At 57.2% G+C, this 25,186-nt stretch overlaps 1 protein-coding gene across 6 annotated transcripts in view; it reads right to left on the bottom strand.

Moving 5' to 3' along the window:
* Positions 1 to 747: 747 nt before the first annotated feature.
* NLGN3 (neuroligin 3) overlaps positions 748 to 25,186 on the bottom strand; it is a 39,217-nt gene continuing 14,778 nt past the window's right edge. Inside the window, exons 2-8 of one of the 6 annotated variants that reach the window (XM_079318642.1) lie at positions 21,273 to 22,018; positions 20,131 to 20,190; positions 13,173 to 13,232; positions 10,402 to 10,551; positions 8,588 to 8,773; positions 3,950 to 4,739; positions 748 to 3,522 (exon numbers count right to left, since the gene is read on the bottom strand). In XM_079318642.1, the coding sequence (XP_079174768.1) occupies positions 2,685 to 3,522; positions 3,950 to 4,739; positions 8,588 to 8,773; positions 10,402 to 10,551; positions 13,173 to 13,232; positions 20,131 to 20,190; positions 21,273 to 21,750 (2,562 nt within the window). In that variant the 5' untranslated portion in view covers positions 21,751 to 22,018 and the 3' untranslated portion in view covers positions 748 to 2,684. Of the gene's footprint in view, positions 3,523 to 3,949; positions 4,740 to 8,587; positions 8,774 to 10,401; positions 10,552 to 13,172; positions 13,233 to 20,130; positions 20,191 to 21,272; positions 22,019 to 25,186 lie in introns of those variants that run through there. The other 5 variants (XM_079318643.1, XM_079318645.1, XM_079318641.1 and 2 more) reach the window with 5 other exon arrangements.

The raw sequence follows: 25,186 nt of genomic DNA, 5'->3' as shown, positions 1-25,186 counted from the left end.
GAGGGGACAGAAGGGCAGGGCAAGCTCCTAATCTGGGGCAGAAAGGGATCACCCCTTTGAGAGGGCTCTTGGCACCCTGTGGGATGCCACAATGGGCAGCACCAGGGCTTTTAGGGGGGTCCAGCCCAGGGTCTGGAGCACAGTGCTGAAAAGGGTAATGTGCCCATGGCACTGGAGCTACAAAGGTCCCCCGGGGGAAAAGAGCAGAGCCCCACACTCAGCTTCCTACACAGCCTGTGCCCCTGCCTGCCCCAGCTCCCCTGGCTCGGGGCCTCGGCTCTGGCTCCAGTGTTTGCACGCTGCCTGGTGGCAATTCAGCCCCCCCACTCCGTTCCTGGTTTCCATGGCAACTCCAGTTGAAATTACATTAAAAAGAAATGAAACCAGCAGCTTTTCTGTTTGGCAAGTAGGGGGAGGGGAGCTCAGCTGGGAAAGGCTGGGGAAGGGGTTTGAAGAAGTTTGGAGGGAGGGTACTGTGGGACAGGTGCATTCCCACATGGGGTCCCAGTGCTGGGAGCAGCAGGGCTGGGGGGATGTGGGGACACCCCCGCACTGTGGCACTTGGTGTTGGCAGTCCTGGATGGTATGGTGCCAGCTTGCTGCACTGGGGGTCCAGCACTCAGACATGGTGGGATGGTACCAGGCTGCTCCTGCTGCCTCTGTGGGGTGGATGCCAGGGACATGAGGGCCAGCACAGGGCACCCAACCTAGCCCTCATGCTCCAAGAAGAGGCGAGACACACTGCTATTAAAAATATCACTTCTGTTTTATTTGGAATTTGTTACTCTGCGCGGGTGACAGGGTATAAATACATTCTCCAACGAGCATCCTCACCCTCAGCCCTGCACGGGTGGGGGCTGGGGCAGGGTGCAGGGCGTTGTTGCACTGGCCCGGGGCAGTAGGGCCAGCAGGGCCATCGATGTGCTGGCCCCAGGCAGTAGGGCCAGCAGGGCCATCCATGTGCTGGCCCCAGGCAGTAGGGCCAGCCGGCACCGGTGCGTCACGGCCGCCAGCACAGGCAGCGTCTGCCAGCCGGACCGTCTTGCACAGGGACAAGATATGGTGTCCCCACAAGGACCTGTCCCTTTCTCCTGCCTCCCCAGGCCCCAGGTGCTAGTGCTCACCTTGGGGGCCTGAGATTGGGGTACCCCACGTGGGATCCCCTGCAGCTCCTTCTCCATGCCCGACCACACCAAAGCCACTTGCCTAGAGCCACATACGGCTCTGTGGCCACCGCAGCCCAACAGACGCCCCAGCACAGGTGCTCCCAGCCCCACACAGGCTGCATCACCCCCAGAGTCCCTACCCAGGCGTCTGTTCCAGCTGCATGTCCCGGATGCCAGAGCTGGGGTCACCCCACGATGGGGTAAAGGCCCCAGTGGAAGCAACCTAGGAGGCAGAGTTGATGGTGGTGAGCAGCTCACCCTGTTCCTGTCACCCCACTCCTGCCGAAGGCTGCAAACCACTGGCTCTGCTTTTGGGCGACAGCATGGGCAGGGAGGGCACAGCACGGCCCTGGGGCAGTGGTGAAGGGGTGTGGGATGCTCCTGGGGGGGCAGGGCAGGGTGGGGAGCATGGGGGCTGTCCTGGGTTCATGGGAGTGAACAGACAGTGCTCGGAGCAGGTGATGCCCACACGGGGCGGCGTGTGGCACTGGCCGGTGGTGGCAGTGAGGGGCGGGGGTGCTCGCAGGCAGGCCGTTGGATAGGCTTTTTGGCTGAGATACGTGGGCACGGGTGACAGAGGAGGGAGAATATCAAAAAATACAAAAGAGCGCAGCCCCACAGTGCAAGAGGCACTGCCCTGCCTGGTGCCCACCCATGGCAGGCGGGCGCCATGGGGGGCCGGCACCGTGCGCACACGCTGGCTTCTAACTGGCTTTTTATTTTATATCAAGAACACTTGGTTTTAAAATCTTTACAAAGGACAAAACGCGGCGACTCCGTTAGTGTGTAAAGAACTAAAGATCTGCTTAAAAAACGTCTCTGCAAAGAGAAATGACTGACACAAAAGAGATTCTCTGCAGCGCAAAGAGGGGCAGAGGTGCCGAGTCTCCGGCCCAGGATCCCACTCCAGGGTCCCTGAGCCCTGGCACCAGCCCCAGTGCCTGCATCCAGCACAAGGCCAGGTCCCTGGACCCTGCCCGTTCCCTCTGCCTATAGCACCATGGCCTGGGGCCACTTCTCAGCACAGTGAAGGAGCCTTTTCCAGGGCTGCCAAGATGCCTGGGGATGTCTGGACACTGGCCGAGAGGGATGCCCGGTCCCGCTCCTCATCAGTCCCAGGATGCTTGGTGGGCTCAGCACTGGGGATGTGATCGCCCCACTAGGAGGCACAGCCATGGCACTGGGAGCCCCGTGGCCATTGACAGTGGGGTACCCCTGCCCACCTGCACGGGTGGGCTGTGCAGGGTTACACAGTGTCCCTCCTGGACCCCACCGGCGTCCCGGGGCAACCCACGGGGCCCTGAGGCCAGGAGAGTCAAAGCACTTCTCAAAAGTTAGATAGGAACAAAAGAAAGCGCTGGGGCCGCTCTGGGACCCCACAGGTCTCTGAGCTGGGAGCTGCACCGTCCGTGGGCGCTGCCCCTCCATCCGGGGGCTCCGTGGGCCCCGCCGGTCCCTCTGCCAGTGTCTGCTGCGTGTGTGTGCGTGCGTGCATGCGTGTGCGCCGGCGGCGGGCGGCTATACCCTGGTGGTGGAGTGTGAGTGCGGAAGCCCCGTGCTGTTGAAGCCGGCGGTGAAGGTGTTGTAGGGGTGCAGGGTCTGCAGCCCCACCAGCGAGTTGGGGATCATGGTGATGGTGTTGGGGGTCATAAGCGGGATGTCGTCCGGAGAGCGGCGCAAGGTGAGGGTGTAGTCGGGCAGAGCGGCCAGGCGCAGGGTGTCGTGGGATGGCACAGCTTCGCACTCGTGGTGCCCCTGGCTCACCTGCAAGGAGGGCATCTCCTCATCAGGCGCGTGGGCGATGTCGTTGGAGGCGCCGCGCTGGGGGCTGGGCTGCCGGTGCGTGTCCTGCCGGCGCTTGTCCTTGCGGTAGTAGAGGGCGGCAAAGGCCAGCACGTTGAGGAAGAGGAGGGAGGCGCCCACGGCGATGGTGACGCTCAGTTCAGTGGAGTAGTCGCGGGGGCTCTCGAGCAGCGTGCCCGCCTCTTGCTCTGGGCTCCACTTCTCCTTCCCGTTCTCGCTGTTGTAGGCGGGAGAGATGGCGGGGCGCTTGGTGGTCCAGATCTTGCTGTTGGGCCGGCGGGTGATGTGGGAGTTCTGCGTCGTGTCGGGTGGTGGCACTTTGGTGGTGGTGGAGGTGTAGTGGAACATATCGTGCAGGTTGTACAGGTGGGGAACCAGGTGCTTCCAGAAAGCCACCTTGGTGGCCCGGTAGTGGTCGCGTACCCGTGGCTTCAGCCCGATGTGCAGGTACAGCTGGTCGCGGGGGTTGTACTTGGACCAGGCCACCTCCTCAAACCGGTTGGCCTTGGTGTGGATGAACTTGGTGTCCTGGGGAACAGGTTTGTTGGGGTCCCTGTGAAACACAGGCAGAACAGAACTAGCACTGGGAAAAGCCAAAGAAACAAAGAGGGACAGCGGGATGCAGAGACAGAAACTGAGGGGACCTTTGCCAGTGGTGGCACAGGGTAGGCTGGCAAAAGGTCTTGAATGACTGGGCAGCATCCAACCCTGGGTCAAGTCTCACCAATGATAACCAGAGACAACAAGGCTCCCCACCCCAGGCTTGGCTGTGTCCTGTCCCAGGGGCTGGCCATGATCTAAGCTTCTTGTTTTGTGGTTGATGCCATGGCTCCAGGGAAGGTGCAGCACATGGGGACCTCAGGGCACAGGGGTTCAGTGTCCCACACCAGGCGTGATAACCCCCCAACCACAGCACAGCCCCAGGGAGCACAGCTGCAGTGAGTACAGACCCCCAAGGTATGGCACCCATCCCCACTCACCCTGTCTTGGCAAAGTTGGTCCAGTAGGTCATCACCACAGCGCTGAGCATGACGTCGTTCTTGGAGAAGTTGCAGGGAAAGAGGTCTGTGGGGCCAATCATGGGGATCCCAAACACATAAGGCACCTCATCCCCGTGGGCTGCATCGGACCATGCAGGCTTCATCAGGCTCTGGCAGTGGTGGTAGAAGGCATAGAAGTAGGTGGGGGAGCCGTAGCGGGCGTGCAGGTCAGCTGTCACCACCGATGGCTCTACCCACTGGTGGTCAGTGAAGAGGGCCACCAGAGTCTTGCGCCGTGTCTCGGGGTTGTCCCGGTCGGCCCAGTCCGTGTACATGAACTTGATGGTCTCCCTCAAGGTGTCCTTGCCCTCGGGGTAGCCGTACAGGTTGTCTACAAAGTTGGAAACTGAGTAGTCAAAGTCACTGCCTGAGACGCCGTCCTCAGGGTCCACCACACCCTCCACAAACTTCAGCCCTTCACCCTGGTTGACCCCCAGCATGATGTCATAGTTGAGGAATTCGCCCTGCTCCATCAGGATCTCTGGGTCATCCGGGATCACATCCCCGTCAATGACTGGCCCGAAGGCCACATGGTAGCGAGCTGGCTGGATGTCCTGCTCTACCAGCTCCTTGGCACTCTTCTGCCGCAGGCAGTCCACCATGTCCACGGTGTCCAGCACATTGCAGCCCACCTTGTCAGCCAGCATGCTGGTGTACTTCACAGGCTGGTAGTTCACTGCCCAGCTGGAGAGCGCCGAGCCGCTCTGGATGATAGCTCTCTGGAAGAGACCTGCAATACAGGCAAGGAGTGGAGGATGCTCTCAGCAGGGTTCCAGCATCCCAGTACTGCAGTGCAGGATGCAGCATGCAGAAGGGATTGGATTGATGCTCTTGTACCCCTGCAAGGACCCAGCACTCCACAGCTGGCCTTGTCCCTGAGCTGTGCTGCCTGCTGAGCTGGGCTCACACAGGGGGCTCAGCTCAGGGCTGCTGTGGGGATGGCAGGATGGCAGCTGGGAATGCAAGTGGGTGGCCCTGGAAGCAACCAAGGGTTGCTATGTTCCCTGAGGATGACCCAGCATCCCTGTCCTGATGTGTGGAGAAGAGGTGGCCGTGGTTGCATCACAGCCTGGCCTTGCTGAGCAGCCCGTGCTACCCCAGCCACCCCAAGGATGTGTCACCTGAGCCCCTGAGGGACACATCTGCCCCTGGCTCAGCATCATCCTCCAGCCCAGGCTGACACCTGCTTCACTGAGGAACCAGGCTGTGGGCTGGCAGCAGTGGGAGAGTTAATGCCTGCTTGGGGACACTTAACCCTGCCGTGTCCCACCCCAGTGCTTTGTCAGAGTCCCCCTCGACCCCCTCCCTGCTGCTTCCTGCCCAGCTGGGGCTGCTCAGTGCCAACCCGGCCCCGCAGAAGCACGCTGCCAGATGCACAAAGAGGGCCTTTCTGCCACCAGGAACACAGAGGGAGTGGACTTTCGCCCTGGAAAACGAGGCCACAAAGGCCCTGGCCCAGGCAGAGAAATGCATGGCTTCGCTCCAGTCCCATGTCAATAGTGCTTGTGCTCAGAATACAAAGGGTGGTGAGGAAGCAGAGCCTCTGGGCCGTGAAAGGCAGCCAGTCCAGGGTGCACCCAGGGGTCCCTGCTCTCTGACCAGCCCTCTTTGCACCCCAAGTGCTGCCTGCACCCCTGCCAGACCCCAGCACTTGCTCGCTGTGAGGGACTGTTCCCTCACAGTGATTCAGGTGATCCCTGAACGGTGCTGGCACAGCAGTGGGGTGGCCATGGGCCTGCCCCTGACACCCTGAAACGCAGAGAACCCCTGTGCAACCAAAGCTGTGCCACTCTGCAGGGAAGCAGAGCAGCACCTTCCTGCAACACAAGTGTTCAGAGGCTCCTGGCTCCCAGCCACCCTGTCCAGAGCTTTTGTCTGCACACACAGTCCTCACTCTGCCAAGTACCTGACGTACAGTCCCATGCACTGGGACAAACAGAAGTCACAAGCTCTGTTTGTCACCTCCTGGTGCCCTAGAAAGCCATACCCAGCCTACCGGCTGGAGACTGGCCACAAGCTTGCTTGTTCTGCACCATCATCCACGTGCCAAGGAGCCAGGATGGGGTTTCCTGACTCTCTGGAGATGCTGTCCCAGCAGCAGCTATTGCGCCCTGCCAGCAGCATCACTTCCCAGACAGACCCACCAGGCTGGGCTCTGGCCCTGCCCACACTGCCTGGGGAAGTACAGGGCAGCTGATGTCACCAGTAGCTGGTCAAGTCCCTGATGGAGCCCCTTTGCCATGTCTCTGCACAGCCATATCCTGTGATCCAGGAGGACGCAGGACTCTGTGAGAGCCCAGACTCATCATCATGCCAGCACCTGACAAACACCCCAGGGAGGTTTCAGCACATCTCTCCAGCCTGCTGAGGCCTGGGCAAGAAGGTGAAGTTCTGCCTTTCCTTGCTGTTCCCCTCCAAGGTGAGGGTCCCAACACGCCCTGCCTCCTGCAGGACTGGCTGCCATGGCACAGTGGAATCAAGTGGTGAGGCCAGGGCTCTGCCAGAGGTGGCTGATGCTGCAGACTGCCAGCTGCTGCCAGCTCCTATTTCCTCTTTGCTTTGCCCAATAGTTGAGACTGGAAACACTTTTGGGGGTCTCTGGGAAAAGCCCTGATCAAAACAGGGTGCTGGGTGCCTTGTCCAACTGAGATCTGGAGAGATGGCAGCAAAGCACAGAAGCCCCCATGGAGACGGAGATGGGGCAAAGGAAGCACAAAAAGTTTTCCTGGCAGAGACTGCTGCTGCCCTGGTATGGCTGTCTGGGGAGAAAAACAGCACTTTGGTCACTGAGGAGGAATCAGAGTGACCCTACAAGGCCTGAAGCTGGCAGGGAGCTGTGGATTTCCCCAGCAGCCAGACCCAACATGTACCAATCCTCCAGTGTCTGCCTCTTGCAGCACATGGCAGAGCAGGCACAAATCAGCAGCTTCATTAATAGCATGTGATCACTAGAAATTTTATTTTGATGCAGTAAAAACAAACCCACCTGTTCTGCCAGGCTGCAGCTTAGCATTGCTCCCACACATGTTCCAGAGCCAGCTACCCATCCCTGGGGATATGGATGCTCTGGCACAGGGAATTTTTGGAGGTCATTTTAGGGCCATTTGGCTTTCTGAGACACTGGCTGCAGCACTGAGCACTTCCCTCCAGCCTCACAGCATTCACAGCCAGCAGCAGCTCCTCTGCCCCAGCAGTGAGGGTACCCAGCACCTCTGAGATGCAAGGAGGGCCACACCAGAGGCACTGGGGCTGGATGGGCAGCAAAGGATTCATCATGCAGGTGCAGGGCTTAGTGTAGCATCACCTGAGAAGTGCATATACTGGCAGGACTATATTTCAAGGCTGGAAAGTCATAAAGAGCAGCCCCTCCAATCCTCCCTCAACCTCTCTCCATGCTGCTCCATTCTGCAAGAGACTGGGGCCACCTGAGCAGCCAAGCACACTCTCCTGCACTCCTGTGATAGAAAGGACCACCCTTAGAAGCACTGAGAATAATGTTCCCTCCCCAGCCTTTCACACTCAATATGGGCAGAGAAAACACTTTTTCTTTCTGCAGGAGTTTCCAGCCTGTAAAAGACTCCCCATCATCAGCCATCAGCCCTGCTGAGGTTCTGGAGGTCTCCATTCCTGTGTGATTCCCAGGCTGTTGAGCAGGGCAGCAGCTCTTCACATCAGCTTCGAGTGCAATTTGCTGTGTCTCTGAAGGGCAGACTCATGCCCATGTCTGCTGCTCACACATGTTCTTTTCTCCTCAGCATCACACCTGGGGACACAGAACTGAAAGATGGCTGCACCCTCATGTAAAGCTCATGAGCAGGTCCCTGGCAGGCTGCTCCCCTGTGGACCATATCCACTTCAGGCTTTGCTCCTATAATTTCCTTTAGGAAGTTTCTAAAAAACACCTCTAGTCTCACAGTTATTTTTTTCCCTCTCAGTGCTTGATGTAAATGTCTTTGCAGGTGGTTTACATGCATTTGCTCTTATTCCAACACAATCTTTTAGCATAAATAATTCCCTTCTTTATTTAGAGTAAACACACTGCCTTATTTACAGATATTAATCACATTACTTCCACCTGTGTTTTGCTAAGCTCAGCACTTCCAGCTCTCCCAGTCTTACAACACAGAGACCCCCATCCCTCCCCAGACTCAGAAGGGATGTCTGGGGTGCTCTGTTTTCCTCCTATTCCAGTATGACTACATTTCCTAGCACTGAGATCCTTGTTCCCAGTGCCCTGCCCTACAACCCTTCCACATCTGCACTTGGAAAACCTGAGCACCAGGGCAGGGCACTGCAGGAGGGGTCCCCATGCCAAGGTGCTGGCCCTGGGCTGCACCTTGTGCACAGGGAGCACTCACTCCATCCCTGGCTCCCACACGCTCTGCCACTGGCCTCCTTCTGCCCATGATGAGAAGGTTTTGTTCCCCAGTCCTGGTCTAGGCTCTCACCAGTGACTGATTAGACAGCAGCCCTGGCTTTGTTAGGCTGGGAGCAGGACCCGGGTGGGCTCCCCTGCTGGGTTAGCACAGCACGGTGTCTGCTGGCACTGCAGCACCCTCGGGCGTGGCTGACACCTACCTTCAGAGTGGTGGGAGAGGGTGAGCAGGCTGACACAGGAGGCGCCGATGCCGGAGCCGAAGACAGTGATGCGCAGGGGGTCTCCCCCAAAGAAGGCGATGTTCTCGCTGACCCAGCGCAGCGCCTGGATCTGGTCCAGCAGCCCGTAATTGCCCTTGGCAGCCTGGTCCCCCGTGCTCAGGAACCCTGGGGGCCAAGGGGAGCCCGGTTAGGGATGAGGAAACAGGACAAATCCTGATTTCCCATCCCCCTTCCCCAGACATAGGGCAGCCTCTGTGAGACTCTATCCCACCGTGAGACCACGCTACGGAGAGAGTTTTGTGAGTTCTAAGCAGGGACACCACTGAGATCCAGCCACCCTCTGAACAGCACAGAGGGGTGAAATGCTGAGAGAGCAGCTGCAGAACTCGGGGAGCCTCTTTGGCCAACAACAAGCAGTGCCAGGGTAAAGAGCACAAAGGTTTGTCCTGCCCATACCACCACCTGTGCTAGAACAGCTCAAGACATCTCAGACAAGCCCAAGGAAAGCTCAGAAAGCATCAGTGGCTGCAGGCAGGGCGAGTGTGTGCACAGCCAAGGCTTTCCATGGACTAGTGTGGACTGGGGGAGGCTCTATAAATGTAAGGAGGTGGGCTGGGCAGAGAGGAACCGACTGCAGCTTAAAACACAAAGGCTCTCAGTGAGGAAGAAGGTGAGAAATGCTTTCAATAGCACAGGAAACACCCAAGATAAGTTATCACTCTTTCGTTTGCTTTGACTCTTTAAGCAGGAAGCCAAAACCATGGGCCTGAGCTAAAATCGAGGCAGGTAACCCCAGCACTCAGGGAGCGGCCCCAGGGCTGTGCTGGCACCTGGAGGTGGTCTGGCTGGGTGTGGTGCACCACCTCAATGGAAATGATGAACGCACCACTTAAGTCTAATGTCCTATTGTGACTCATGTGTCTTAATTTCGCACCTAATCATCTTAAAGGCCGGACTATTAGCATTAAAAGGTTTTGAATAGGTTAACTATCATCTTCCCCAAGAAACCGTGGGCTCAGGAGGCCAGTACAGGGATGTGCTGCCCCAGGAACCAGAGAGGGGCACACAGCTGCTAAGGGACAAGCACCACGCTGGCTGGATGGCGAGGAAGAGAGCCAAGGCTTGGCTGGAAAGCTTTCCCCAGACCTCTACACCCCTTGTTCTCATGCTGCTAAGGGAAGCAGCAGTGGTGTTCCTCACAAACCTCCTGTATCTCAGCCCCTGGGGGTTTCTGCTTCTTCAGCCTTTTGCACTGTCTTTTGACCCTCTGTCCTCATTTTGCCTAAGTCACCAGTGCTTTTGGAAACAGAACTGCCACCCTCCTCTGCATGGCACCCGACACCCTTCTGTGGTCCCCACTGCAGACAGCCACATCAGAGAGGGTTGTTGAGGGGGTCCCAGCAGTGCAACTGCCTTGGAGGCTGCGTGTGCCCAGGGAGGGAGAGCTGCCAGGTCCCCTGGACAGCCAGGCAGCACCCGCTGGCACCTCACTGCTCTGAGCCCTCTCAGGAGGAGATGCTGGGTAAACACATTTATTATTCATTTAACCACAAACCAATATTTGCTTTCAGTTGAGCCAGTTTGTGTAAATGAGCCGGGGGGGCTGGTGCCAGGACCCAGACTGGGCTGTGCCCGTGTGCTGGGGGCTCTGCCACGTGGCACCGCTGGGCTGCCAGGGCGGGAGGCAGGGCCAGCGCCCACAGCGCGTCCCGCCGGCCCCACGCCCCCTCCCACCCCCCTGGCTGCTCCAAGTCCGGTCAGACAGCAGCCCAGCCCAGCCAGCCAGCCCGTACCGAGCACTCCAACGCGGTAGTTCAGGGTGATGACAATCACGTTCCCGTAGCTGGCCAGGATGCTGCCGTCTATCATGTTGCCCGTGCCCTCCATGTAGGAGCCCCCGTGGATGTACACCATCACCGGCTTGGCCCCGCTGTCCCGGATGTCTGGAAGGAGAGGTGGTTAAACACAGCACTGCACTGCTGGCCGCAGCACCCTGCCCGACAGGCAGACCAAGTACAAGGGCAATGCCAGCTGCCAGGACCAGGGAGGGGGCTTAGGAGCCAAAGCCAGAGCTCTCCTGGCGGCCACAGCACGGACCCCCAAAGCCAAACACTACTGAACCAGCCCTGCCAGTCCCTCTCCAGGAGGTGGCTATTGCTGCACTGTCCCCACACTGCTGCCCCCTCAGGGGTCTGAGCACGTGAGGGAGGGACGCTGGCTGGACCCGCTGCTCTTCCCCAGAGCTGGGCTCTGGCATTGTGTGGGAGCCAGATCAGGTCTGCTGTGGGTGGGAGTTCAGAGTCCAGCCCCAGGATGCAGCCCCACGTCCTGCCTTTGGCTGGACCCAAGCACTCCGTGAGTCCTGGGAGCTGGCATTGCGGAGGGGGGCAGGGATGGGGGTGTGCAGGACCTAGAAGGGGGTGGGGGGGCACTGATGTGTGCTCCAATGTCTTACTCTCCCACTCCCCCTTCCCATTCCCCTGGGAAGGCAGAGACCTGCCTGTCTGGATGTAAACCCACGGCACCCCAGTGCCCAGACATAGACATGGTGATGAGGCAGACAGTGTATGCACGTGTGAGTGTCAGGGAGGTGAGCACGGCGTCTGGACGAGGACAGGGCATGAGGCATGGAGTGAGGATGGGGAATGGGACCCCGAGGGCCGCAGAGGAAACACTGTGGGAGCCTAGTGGACAGGGAGCAGCCACGCTCCCTCTCTCAACTTCTGTCCAGGAAACATCCTGCCCCTTCTGCCCCACGGGCTGGTGATCCCTCATGGACCATGGCCTCCCACAAGGGAATAACACCTGTGCTTGGGCTCCTGGTGCCTCTTGCCCATGTCACACAGAGGAGGCAGTCGCAGCCGCCCTGGAGACATTGCCAGGTCCCACATGCCTGCGCTGCCCAGCCCTGTCCTGGGCTGGCGATCCAGCACCGCTGGACTTTGTCCTGCCCTGTGCTCACTCACACCCAGCACCTTGCTCAGGTGGGCTGGCAGTGCCTGCTCGGCCTCAGCTGCCCCAGGCAGCTGCTGCTCCCTGCCTGCCTGGCTCAGCAGTGCACACAGCGTCCCACTAGGAGCGGGAACTCCTGGGGCACAGCGCACCAACGCCAGTGCCCGGCCGGGCTGTCCCTGCTCCTGCTCCCTCACACCACCTAACCCTGCCCACGTCCACTCCTCCCTGTGCCTAGCCCACTGCAGGGGGCTGCAGGCCAGGCTGATGGGGATCTGTGGCCATTCTCCCCACCAGCTGTGGCCCACAGCATGGCTAAAGGTGGCCTCCCATACAGAAAACCTCTTCCCTCCAGGAGAATGAGGCTATGCCAAACCCAACACCTGTGCTGGCTCTTTTCCTATGTAGCCAGACAAATGCACAGACCAGGGGAGCAAAAAGTGCTTGCAGCTCCTCCAGAACAGACATTGCCTGTGTGGCAGAGCTACATCAGGACAATTTTTTCCAGGACCACCTGCTTGAAATGTGAGGGGCAGGAACCTGTGCCTATGTCTTCTCCTCCATCCTGCACCCACTCCCTGACATCCAAAGGGCCTTCCTCACAGCAGAATGGCACAGTGTACAGAGATGTACCAGGAAACAAACAGCTCTGAACTGCTGCAGCACATTTTGGTGTGGTGGATTTAGCATAGTCCAGTCACTCAGGCTGAATGCCAGTTTACACCCTGGTACGAGAGATCATGGGGCACAGGTTAGCTGGAGTAAACAACAGGGTTTTAGTTATTGCCAAGGAAAAAATTTTTCATCTATTTCCCAGATCCTAAATGCCATCTGCCAGGCCTTGTTTGAGCTGCCCTAGGCCTTCTGCACATGAGGCTTTACTGTCCTCAGCACATGAGGGCTTGCACCCTGGCCAACCCTTCCTCCTACCTCCCCATCACATCTCTGCAGCCAAACACGCCGACTCCGTAACCTGCAGACAAACCACCCGGGTTTACTAAAAATAGCCTATTCTGCAGCTTGCTTTGTCCTGGCATACATCTAAAAGCACATCTGCTTGAAAGGCCACTTGCTCTGTCTTGGCTGGTGCTTGCAAGCAAGACCTCACTTCCACTGGGTGAGGAAGGAGAGAAGTTAACAGAAAGCAAGAGGACCCTGGGTCTCCTGTGCATGGCCAGATGCCCTTTGGGTGCCAGGTGTTCAGGCTGGCAGGGCACCAGGCAAGGGTGGATGGGGAGGTTGCTGGCTCCCAGATGCATGTCACTGACTCTGGAAGGATGAGGCTGGAGGTGGGATGTGACCAGGCTCAGGGTGAAATGGGCCCAGGTGCCCGAGGGCTTCTCTCCTCCCAAGCTGCCATGCTTCCTCCCTTGCCCCTCGCTCCAACTGAGCGGGAGCAAACTTGTCCTAAAGCGGAAAAACCCCACGAGCTTTCCCCGCCGTCAGGAGGAGGGGAAGGTGCTGGGTGCCCTGCACAGCCGGCCAGCCTGCCCCCCACCCCACACAGTGCCTGCAGGCAGGCAGACACACACAGGACTCCCTGGGGTGGCAGCGGGTGGCAAACGGAGCTGCTTGGCGTGTCATGCAGTGGCAGCCTCGAGCACACAAATACCTTCGTCTTCATCACCGTCATTATCCGCTAAGTCCTCGCCCTGTTTCTTAGCGCTGGCTCCTAGGGACCAAACACGAGGAGACAGAACAAAAAAGGAAAAAAAAAAAAAACAAAAGGAAATAGAAACAAAACAACAACAAAACAAAACAAAACAAAACAAAACAAAACAAAAAAAAAAAAAAAGAAGAAAGAAAAAAAAGAACACAACAAAAAAAAAAAAGAGAATTCAAAAATAGCATGATAGCAGAGGCAGTGGGGCCACACCTGTGCCCCACAGCACTGCTGGCTACTCACACTGCACCTCTCCCAGAGCCAGGGCAGTGCAGGGCATGGGCAGGACTGCCCCAGGAGTGTGCCAGGATGCTGCTTCACCTGGGCCCCTTCCCAGATCCTCCCTGGGGAAGGCTGGGGTGGCAGGGAAAACGCAAGTGGGGCTGTGGCAGCATCAGCACTGGCGGTGGATGAGTCTCTCAAAGCACTTGCTGATACTCCTGCATCCCAGCCGGGCCCCCACCTGGTCATGCACCCCCAGCTCCAGGCATCCAGGTGTGAACAGGAGCCCTGCTCCCAGCTCTGCTGCCCCTGGGGACAACTGTCCTCTGCAGAGCTCACACCAGGGGTTGCCTTGCATGGCCACTGACAGCCAGGCAGGGTCCTGCCCATCACCCCCACATGGTGTGTGGCTCCTTGTGCCTGGCCACAAACCACTTGTTCCACTGCATGAGACCACTACAGCACACAGGGATCCCTCATGACAGGTGCTCCCCTGAGCTGCCTGGCCCCATCCTGCACCAACTCCCTCCTTACAAGACGAGTTCCATGTTTCACTGAGGATTTCAAAGGCACCAATCAGCTTGACCTGACCAAGCCAGAATCCTAAACATATTAGTTTCTGTAACATCCTGAGTGCCTTACAGTTATTCTGTGTTCCTTCATCAACCTGCAGTGCGGGGTCATCCCAGCAGCCCCAGCTGGGCACTATGGAATGCTGCTTTGAATGGTTTGCAGTGAGCCTGGCACACCCCAAACTGCAGCCAGCAGGAGCCAGGAGGGGTGTCCCGTGGGCTGGCAGGGAACAGGGGTGATGGAAAACCTGTGCCAAAACCCCATCCTGCAAAGGACTGCATGCCAGTGTGAACACAAAGGCAAGTGGTGCCATCCCTGCTCTTGAGCTCTGAATTTCAGGATGAGGCTGGGTGTTCTCATCCCCTTAGAGCTGCAGAGCCCTCTGCTCCCTAATGCCTGCAACAAAAGGTTCCCCAGGTGATGGTGACCAATGGGGAAACAGCAGGACTTACCCACCCAGTGCCTGCACTGCCCAGTGACTTTCCCCTGAAACAAGGGGCTCTGACACCCTGCCAGGCACCTGGCTGATCCAGGGTCCTGCTGCCACCAATGGGCCCCATTGCCCCAGCAAGGGCTTTCACAGCCCTCAGCAAAGCTCCCACGAGCAAAGGGCAAGCCTGTGGCTGCATGGAACTGCAGGACTAAATGCACAAAACTGGTCAGAAAGACAAAACTGGGAGCCCTGTTCACTGTCAGGCTGGGAGTGGAATTTTGCAGGTGACAGAGGAGGTGGATAACAGAGACGGCAGCATGGCAGGATTTGAATTTAAAAGGAATCTGTGATGGGGAAGGAAGAGATCTGAAATGACTGTGAGGCAGCTCCATCAGGGTGAGAGGCTTGTAGAATGCCTTAAGCTGCCATGACCTGCTGGAGAAATCTGGAGGAGCAGCACCAGAAACCTCGAAAAATCCAGCAGGCATGAAAGCCTGCAGAAGGCTGGGTCACATGAATCCTGGGAGCAGGGGCACTGATGGGAACTACAGCAGCATCCCAACACATGAAAGACTCCTGTGAGGTGTGAGGTGGAAGAGCAAGTCCCTCTCAGGCTGCCCTGGGGCTATGAAAGGCAGGATGAGAAGAAAACCTTTCTGGCAGAAAGGGCAGGAAGCACTCCAAGAGGCACCTGGGGAAGTGTTTAAAACCAGGTGGGACACACTGCCAGAAGGAGGTGAGGTAGAGCTGTTCCTGCCAAGGGCAGGGATGGATCAGCTGTCTCCTGTGCTGTCCTGATTTTCTCCAACACAGAGTCTACCCCCTGACCTACCTCCACCTTGCTCCAGCCCCACCCAGCCATCCTCTGAACATCACACATCCTTCTCCTGTTTTCACCCAGCACCACCCCCATCCCTGTCATCTCCTGCCCCAGCACCTCAGCCCCAGCATCTCCCCTTCCTGCTGCATCCTCCCCCCACTGCCTGCCCAGCCCACCCCCAGCCACACGCTTGGCCTGGCGTGTGCAGCCACTCAGCCTCTTTGCAGGAGGCTGCAAGCTTGACCTACTGTGTCTTCATTAGGAAGAGCTGCAAGCCCAGAAAGCACTTAAATGACGAAGCACTCATGCAGCATTTGCTAACCAGTGTGATGCACCAACCTCTTGGTACTTCTAAGGGATAGGGATTTTTCTCTAATGAAGACCACAGCCAGCAAGCCTTGATCCACACTGTGCTGCAGAGTTGAGAAGCTAACCACAGGCAGCTGGAGATTATTTTCCACTGTCAAAGGCCCTGGTGCTGTTAAAGCCCTGGGACTGGCCAGGCTGCAGCCCTCCAGCCTGGTCTCCTTCAGGGGGCAAAAGTCTTTGTGCAGATGGGAATGGAAGAATCAGCTATGAGGGCTTATCAGGTTGTAAAAGAGGGCAGTGGACAACATCTCTGTGACCTGAGCAAGTGTCCTAGCTGGGCAGGGAGGGATCCAGCTGGAGACTGTTGCTGCAGAGCTTAGGGATGGCTGGGACAAGCCTCCAGCACCCTGAGCTTCAGGCACGGCAGAAGAGATGGCACAAAGCAGCACTTGGGAAGCTGAGCAAAGCAGGAGTGCAGTGATGCAGGCCAAGGGAAGGGGAACAGCAGTGGCATGTGTGTGTGGCAGATGCAGAGCACAAGCCTCACCCATCAGCAGGAAGGTGCCAGGGTGGTTATGGCCAACAGGCTGTTGTGACCATGTGAGCTTTTTGCCTCTTGCTGCAATGTTCACCTCCAGCACAACCCACCAATGCCCCACAGCTCTTGAGAGCAATCACAGCTTCATTTCCCTCACCCAGTAACACTTTCCACTGGCTACTGCCATGCTCAGGGACACCCAGCCCAGGAGATCTTCCTTTGCTCTAACAAAGGCCACCACACAGAGCCCTGCACCACCCACTCTCATGGTGGATAGGTTTAAGCCTGTGGATTCACAGTTAGAAAAACTAAAAGGGCTCATGGCTCTTATTCTCCTTACCCATCAAAAACACCCTCCACTAAATCAGGAGGTAAATGTCTGCTCTGCCACTTCACTTTAAGCTGACTGCAAAGTGACATTGTTCAGGCCGATAGGAAGGATGCATATGCTCTTATCTGAAGGCTCTAGGAAGATTTAAGTTCAAGTTTAGTAAAAAAATAACATAAAATCACTTTTCCTGAAACAGGGGCACCCATGCTGGATTTATGCTATCTTAAGTAAACCATACCAACAGCACTGACACCAGTGCAAACAGAGATAAAGCAGGGTAAGGAGCCTCAGTCCTTGGAGCCTTCTTTCTCTGCATGGTGTGGATAAGAGAAGAGCAGGAGCCTGAGATGACACTTTTCCAGATCCAAATGTCTGTTCAGGGCACCCATAGGCAGCTCCAGCACCCTCTCCTCAGTGCAAGCTCCCTGGGGCACCCATTCCTGCAAAGCAGCCACGATGCTGCAGGGAGCAGGAGCCTCTGATGGCTACATGCACCCAAAGTACACCTGCTGCTGGCCACAGCATCTCAGCTGCTTCTCTGGGAGTGACAAGGAACAGGAGCAGGAATGGTGCAGCTATTGAACCTGCTGCTGCACAGCCCCACCAGCAGGGACAGCTCAGCTGGGCCCTTCCAGCCATCAGCCCTTGCTCCAGGACTGCAGCACACCTTGGTGCTGCCCTGCCCCTCCCTGCCCCAGAATGATGCAGAGAAGTTATCTCCATCCCTGAGTGGACTCTAAAAGCACTGCATCTTCTCACGCTCTACTGCTCTGGCAGCACAAACACCGACCCTCACCTTTGCAAATTGCTCCCCGGAGTGCAAGCGGAGCACCAGGGCAGTGGTCTGCACACAGCCAGCTCTGCAGGCTTCCAGGGGGCTGGGAAGAAGCTTCCAGCAAGGGAGCACTGCAGAATTTGTGCAGCTGCAGGGAAGCCTCAGCTGGTACTTGGACAAGTCAGCTTCTTGGAGAGAAGCGGAGAAGCCACAAGGCTTTTCCTGCAGAGCTGCCAAAGTGCTTTCTGAGCCCAGGAGCTACTGGGAGCTCCAGCCACCCTCACACAGCAGAGGATAATGCTGGACCTGCAGATTTGTCTCTGCAATATCCCAGACTCTTCACAGTCCCAGCCAGAGAGATTTGGGTATTCACTAATGAAAACCAGGAAGAGCTGCTAAGTGCAGGGCAACCACATTTTTCCCCTCCAAAAATGACATCCACCTCCTCATGCCCTGCAGCAAGGCTTGCCCAGGCTGGTGATGAGGGGAAGGAAAAATCATCTTGGCATCTACCCCAGCCAAAAACAGGCTGGAAGTGTTGGCAGCATGAAGCATAGGGCAGAGCTGCATTTGCACATAGGTACTGTACTCTCAGGGTGGGTGTGTGTGTGTGTACACGGTCTTTGGGTGGGCAGCACTATTTTTGCAGCAAAATCTGAGCCTCAAATGAGCCTCAGTGCTGTCAGCTCCCTTGGCACCATGCATGGCTAGCTGCTCTCAAAGCACTGCTGCCCTGTATTGCCACCAGAGAAAGGGCCAATGTGTATGGAGGAGACTGGCATTTAGAAAATTTCCATATAGGAAATTACTGTGGGCAACTGGGCAGGGAAACACGGATGTTTTTCTGTCCCAGAGATAAACAAGCATGACTGATAAATTCTCAGTCCTTTGTCTGCTCTCAAATACACTGAGCTTAGGGGTGGCAGAAGTCATGAAAACTCCAGTAAAGGCAGGAGCTGAGGCGTTTTCAACCACCAAAATACTGTTCTGTGAGAGGAGAGCTTATCACTGCTCGTCTGTGGCCTTAGAAATAGTAATCATGATTGCTCCAGAACGAGTCAATGTTCAAATGTTCAACCTGAGGAAACCAGCACTGCAGGTACATTACCTTCTCCCCAAGCATTACTAACCTGGGATACATGATGAGGAGGGTGGGAGCTTCTGTGTTTCGTCACAAGTGACTCAATTAATTCAAGCCAACAGCTACCAGAGCCTGGCCAGAGCTGGAGGGAAGTGCCAGTGGCTGGGTGCTTAATTAAAGCTGGGTGCTTTAATTCTTGGCACGCCACACCTGGTTATCCAAATGACTGGCACTGGGGATCTGCTGGCCCATGAGTCAACAGAGTCCAGTGGGAGCAAAGGGAATGTTCCCCACCAGCTCCTTGGGAGGCAACCGCAGCTGGGCTGCAAAGAAACCCTGCCCGTGAGCAGAGCCAGCAGGGAGGGAAACCCAGGAGATGAGCACACCCAAGGTGATTTTTCATGCCTTATATCACCCCCTTCTCTGACAGTAGCCTGGAGCCTGCTTCCCTGGCCTGGCTGCAGGGCTGGGGGTGGCGTGGCAGGGGTCTGCCAGCCCTGGCAGCCGGTGGGAGGGCCGGGAGAGGAAGCGCTTTGAAGTGGCTGGTGATCACTGGCACAGCCGGCTCCGGAGGCAGCGTGCAGAGACTCCCTAATGCAGCAGCCCTTTCAGGGGCAGCCTTGGCACTCAGAGAGATGGCGTGTGAATAGCCAGGACAGCAACAGGAAAAGCAAAGCAAAGAAACCAAACAACAGAACTGGGGGAAACGGCTGCAAGGAAAGCGCTCCCCAAACCTCCAAGCCCAGCTGCACTGGCCCCGCCAAACCCAGGGGTGCAGGGAGACAGAGGCTGGGATGCAGGGATGCTGCTGCTGCAGGACACCCAGGACAGCAACCTGTGCCGGTCAGACACCCTGTACTGAGCCTTTCAGAAGAGCTTGGCTGCCTGACCATCCACACGTTCATCTTTGGGATGCACAGAGCAGCCAGCTCTCCCTGCCTGCAAGGGGGCTGTGGGGAGGGATGGGTGAGGCATTGTGTCTGACACAGGGCTCAGGCAGCTACCATTTGTACATCTCTACTCCCCTGTGCATGCCACTGGTTGGGAATCCAGGAACATTTAGGGGCAATGGGGGAAGGTCAGTGGAGGTAAGGCAAAGCAGAGATGTGTCTAAACTGGAGGTGCTCAGCTGCCCATGGGGCAGCTAGGGCTCAGGGAGGCTGCTGTGCCATGGGCTGGAGACCAAATCCTTACTGGCAGGACTGGCACTGGCATGAGGGTGTGAGCAGTGGGGTGCAGCCTTGGCAGGCACAAAGCTCAGGGCATAATCTGCAGCACTCACACAGTCAGGAGAGGCTTTATGCTTTTAACCGAGGAGCTCTGGATGCAAAATGATCAGAGAAGCAACGGGGGAAAAGCTCAGCCCAGGATGGACTGCAGTCCCCCATCACACAGGTCCTTCCCTGAGCACGTCTGTGCACCCTCAATGGGTGTAACATTAGGGATGGATGCATTTAAGTGCTACCTGCCATCAGAGGCTACCCCTCACACCCAGGGACCGGGAGGCTGTCAGTGCCAGTGGGATGAAGGTGGGAGTGCAGGCTCAGCCCAGGAGAAGCTGTTCTGAAAGGCCTGCAGCAACATGAGCATCCTCATGATCTGACCCCAGAGCTGTGCTCCCAGCTGGCTGGAGCATCCTGGGGCTCCTCCCAGTGGGAAGCAGGGAGTGGCAGGGTGGGCTGCTTGGAGGTCCACAGTCCAGGTGGCAGCACAGAGAGGTGCTGGAGGAGTGCTGCAGGCCGGGGGCCACCCAGGCACCCTCTCACTCTCTCACTCTCTCTCTCTTTCCTCTCTGTGCCTCTCTGCCGGTCGGCTTGCTACATACCTCCTTTCCTACATATTTTCTTGTTGGGCTTTCGGGTGCATTCCTTGGAAATCCGTTTTACTGTAAAATGAATAAAAGACTACAAAATAACAGGAGGCTCCACTGATGGGAGTGGGCATGCAATCACAACCACGCTGCTACCCTCCCACCGCCCCCGGGACCGCGGGAGGTGGGGAGGGAGCGTCGCCATGGGAGGAAAACTCTGGGCCGGCCGTGCTGGGCGAGAAGGAAGGCATGATGCATTCCGTGGGCCCCAGAGACAGAGGAGCGGAGCCAGCCAGCCTGGCAGAAGCCACTGCCCCACCAGGCTGCTCTGCTGTGTGCAGCAGACCCGCTGCGGGTCCTTTCCGGCCCGCTGAAAATCCCTGGGGGCTCCCGTTGCGGTGAGGCTGGGGCGGGCGTGCGGGCAGGCGCTGCCTCCTCTGCCCTCTACTTACAGTTCAGGTGGGATCCCCTACAAAGGAAAAGGTTAGACAAGGAGGCACCCAGCGCCGCTCAGCCTCACCCCAACAGGACCGTGCCCCAGCACCCCAGGCTCATCGCTCTGCCGCCGGCCCGCCAGCGGACGGAGGAGCAGCCAAGCGATGTGTCTGCCAGTGCACCCCAACCTCCCATCCGTACCAGGGCCCAGAAAAGGGCTCTGGGGTCCCTTTCTTGCCGGAGCATCTTCCCAGGGAGAGGCAGAGAGTGTTCCTCCCAGCCGCAGCCCATGCCCACAACTAGCGCATGGACCTGGGGAGGGTGGGAAGCAGGGAGGAAGGACGAACTCGAACCAACTCAAGACAGAACCTGGCACTCGGCGCCTGTGGGGAGCACAAATCAGCTTCACTCTGTGGATCTGCGGTCAGAGAGTTGGATTCAGATTTAGCAATACAAGAGAGGAACCCGTGACGATGCCATGGAGGTGGAGGGGTGGGACCAGGAGGCGTGGAGGAGCAGGAGCACGCGAGACAGAGATGGCAGCTGAGGGCAAGAGGGCAAGCTGCGTGGCCAGAGAAAGCTTTCCACAAACAGACAGCATGCTGCAGGGTCCACAACCACATGCTTCAAACACAACACCCAGGTAAGACCAACCACTGCTGGGGAGGGGTGGAGTGACCCCCCCACCTCGCTCTCCTGCAGTCACCCCAGTGGGGACTCACCATCCTCCGTGGGGATGTAGATGTTGAGGTACAGACAGTCCTCGTTGGGGTCCTGGATGTACGTGGCCACGATATCCAAATTGGAGGTAAACCAGATGGGCAGCATGATCTCGGGAACAGCGTTGTGGATGTTCTGGGGGCAGACTGGTGAGAAGTGGGTAGCGTTCCTGATGCCTGACCAGGATGGTGGTGGCTCGGGGGGCATGAATCTCTTCTCCCCGACGGGGGGAGCAGCATAAGGAACCCCCAGGTACTGGTCCACGGGCCCCAGGATCTCACTGGGCAATGGCACGCGCACCCCTCGTAACTTCCCATAGTGCGTGTTGACAGTGGGAGAGTAGACCTGGCCCTCCATCTGCACAACCATCGAGGCAAAGCTCAGCACCCAGAGGGTGAGACGCAGGTCCCAGCTGGCCACCAGCTCAGGCACTTGGAATATAGGGGGGAAGAGAGGGCTTCTCCAGAGTATCAGCCACATTGTCTGGGAGAAACAGCACCAACATCCAGGCCTGAAGCTCCTGGGGCGAGGTCTCAGAGCAGCCCCATCACACCAAGCTTCGGATTTGCCCACCAGGAAGAGATGGAGCAGAAGAGACCGGAGTCAGGAGTGCGCAGCCCAGCCACCCCTTCTGCTGGGGGAGTCGGGGGCACGGACGCAGGGGGATGTGGCACCAGCTCCTCACAGCCTCCCAGCTGCCTGCTGCTGACTGCCTGCCAGCGGCCCAGCCCGGAGGTGACTGCTGATACTGTGGAGAGATGGAGGGAATTAACAGCAGACTTGCTCTGGAAAAGTTGAAGACCTGCAGTGCAGAAGGAGCCAGGATCTCTGGCTGAGCCTCCCACCCATGGGTGCTCACTGCCCCTGCCACCACCCAGGCAGGCAAAAGTGGGCAGAACAAGCAGAGCATGAGCAGACACACACACACTGCCCATGCCTGCAGAGCCTGTCCCCAGTGCTCAGGGGCTGCCCAGAGTGTGGGTGCCAAGATAAAGAGACAGTGCTGTGTGCCTCCCCATGAGGAGCCTGTTGGACACCACTGGTGCCAAGCACAACCCCTGCACAAGACCCCACTGCACTGCACAAGACCTCCACTCTCCTGGCTGAGCCAGAGCTGCCTGTGTTACCACACCACAAGCAGCCTGTGCTCCTTGCCTGGGCTTCACCACGGCACTGCTCCCCTGTTCGGGTGCCACCACCCCTCATACACCAGCAATCTCGACCCACATGTCCTAGCCACCAACACAGCCCCCATCAGCTGGCCAAAGCTGAGACCCGGGCGCTGGGCGGGCACAGAGAGGAGAGGAACAGAGAGTCTGTCAGAGTCCCTGCCAGCCGCTCCCTGCCCGGCCAGCCCGGGAGGCAGAGCTGCAGCACCAGGAGCAGCAGCTGAGGCAAACCCCGCGGGGAAGGAGGGCGCTGCAGATGGGGACCCGCGGATGTGTGTCAGCGAGCGCAGCTCCTGTGCCAGCGAGCCCTCGCTGGGGGCTGCGAGCATTCTCAGCGCTCTGCCCTTCACCTTCCCGCACCGCCTGTCGCATCCAGGGCTTATGTAAGTGCCCCCCGCCTCGGCTCCCCCCGCCAGCACCGCAGCTCCCGGGGGAGCGGGGCACGGGCAGCCGGGGCTGCACCCCTCACCCGGCCGGCAGCGCCGCGTCAGCCCCGCATCTTCCGCCGGGGCCCCGCCAAAAGGCGGCGGGGCTCAGGGGATGCTCACTCGTCCTGTCTCAGCCACACGTCCTCACCCCGGGAGAGGCGGCAGCGCTGCTGAGGCACCTCCGTTTTACCCCAGGGCATCCTTACGTGCCCACCCGGTAGATCTCTCCCAGGCTCAAAGGGGAGCAGAGTTGCCTTGGAATTATTGGAGCACAAAATAAGGGCTGTATGCAGATGGGAGTTTGCAGCTCTGGTGGAGGTTCAGCTGGGCAGGGATTCCACAAATAGAGAACACCTCATCCAGTGAGGAAAATCCGCAGGAAAAAAAGCCACCACCACCAAAAAAAACCACCAAACCTCCCATACAGACGAACAGAAACCCACAAAAAAACCCCATCCAAACAAAACACAACCAAACCCCCCCACACAGAAGGTGTCTCAAATCTGTACTGCACATGTGCAGGCAACTCACTGCTGGTCATTAAGGAAATGGGCCCATGCTGTGTCTGCCCTCCTGATATGCCCAAAGAACCTGGCAGCCTCAGAAATCAGGGTAACAGAGTAAATAGAAACACTCATCTCAGAAAATGATGTTACTGCACTCAGCCCTCCCAAGCAGCAAGGCCTTGCAGGGCTGGGTAATGCAGGTCCTTCTCCAGAGCCTGCCAAGGGAATGCAGGTAATGCCAGGCAAGGAGGGCAGTACATCTCTGCACATCACTCCCCTTCAGCTCTTCTGCCCAACAAACAGCAACAGAAACACACCAGCAGGAGCACAACGCTGCTGAGTTATCCCCCAAACAGATGCCAGAGTCTAAGAAATAAAAGCTGAGTCAATGGCCAGAAAAACAGCTAAGGCACCCAAGCTCAGCTCTGCCCACCAGCACTGGAGCTGCCTCTGCAGGAGGGTGCCTTGGCTGCCCTGTTCTGCTTGCAGCTCTGGAAGAAAACCATCACTCATCTCATATTGCTTGCATCTCACATTGCCCCAATGCTCCTCCTTCAGCAGAGATGTGACCTTTGCTAACAGTGACATCCCAGGGGTGCAGTGCTGGCCTGGGACCCCCAAAGCTGTATTCCCAAAGGTGCTCCAGACCCACCACTCTGACATTGCTGGAAGGCAAACTGCCCAGTGTAAATCTTCTGCTCAGGTTCCTTCAGGTACCACAGGTTAGGATAAAGCTAATTACGAATGACTGTCATATCTAATTTGTATGACTGGAAGCTACAGGCAGCTTCCAGTCTTTATGATAGTGCATACAGTGCTCCCTGCAGAGCCATTTCAAGGGATCCATCATCATTTTCTGTCTGCAGGAACACCACAGCCCTGCCAGTGGTGGTTTACCAGCTGATTTCCCATCTCCAGAGCTTCCTCATGGCTGCAGCCACATACTGCCATGGGCACTGCTGCTCCACCAACTCCTCCAGGCAAGCAATTCCACAGCACCAGGCAGTGCCACTGCACAGCTGCCCAGCTGTGCTGCACACACCAGTCACAGGGCTGAATTCACAACCCACTTTGCATCTGAGGAGCTTCTGCACGCCCACTGTAACCATCCTGTCCTGACACAATGAGGAATCTCTTTTCACAAAGCACAGCCAAAAAACAGCTTCTTGCTACAGCTCCTCAGATTTATGCTATGATGATATTCCTCTGGGTTTTTGTTTAATCTTCATCCAGCTCTGAAAAAACATGGGAATCCGAAGACAAAAAAAAATAAGCTAAGATAGAATTAAGTACACCTTCTTAACTTAAACAAAATGGTGCTACAGGACTTAAAATTGTCTCCAATTATGAGTTTTACAAAGCATGAGGCACAGAGGTGAGCTACACTAGTGATAGCCAAATATGTCCAGATATGGAGATGCACAGTCAAGGCCCAGCAGCCCTAATGTTACCCTGGAGAGCCACAATGCCTTAACACTCAAACACAGCTCACGGTATTTTAACATTTGTAATTCCACACTTGGTTTCATCATTTTTTAAAGACCCTTTCCCTCCATCTGCCCATGTCCCCGCAGCACAGAATAAAGGCACCCAAACAACCTCAGTGACATGCTTCTAAGCCTTCCTATGTTTGGATTTTTTTCAATTACAAACCCGAAAAACGATGCAAACCCTATATCTGGAATTCCCTGGGTTTCAAATGCCTGATTTGGGATAATTACAATACCCCTGCAACACATCTGATACCCTCATATTGCTGTTCTGTGCTCTGTGCTTTCTGATGTAACTTCATGTTAACATAACATTTAGGATG

This window comes from Erithacus rubecula (assembly GCF_903797595.1).
Source record: "Erithacus rubecula genome assembly, chromosome: 15".
Taxonomy (NCBI): domain Eukaryota; kingdom Metazoa; phylum Chordata; class Aves; order Passeriformes; family Muscicapidae; genus Erithacus; species Erithacus rubecula.
Note: the sequence above shows the minus strand (reverse complement) of the source record. Positions and strands in the feature narration are given on the sequence as shown.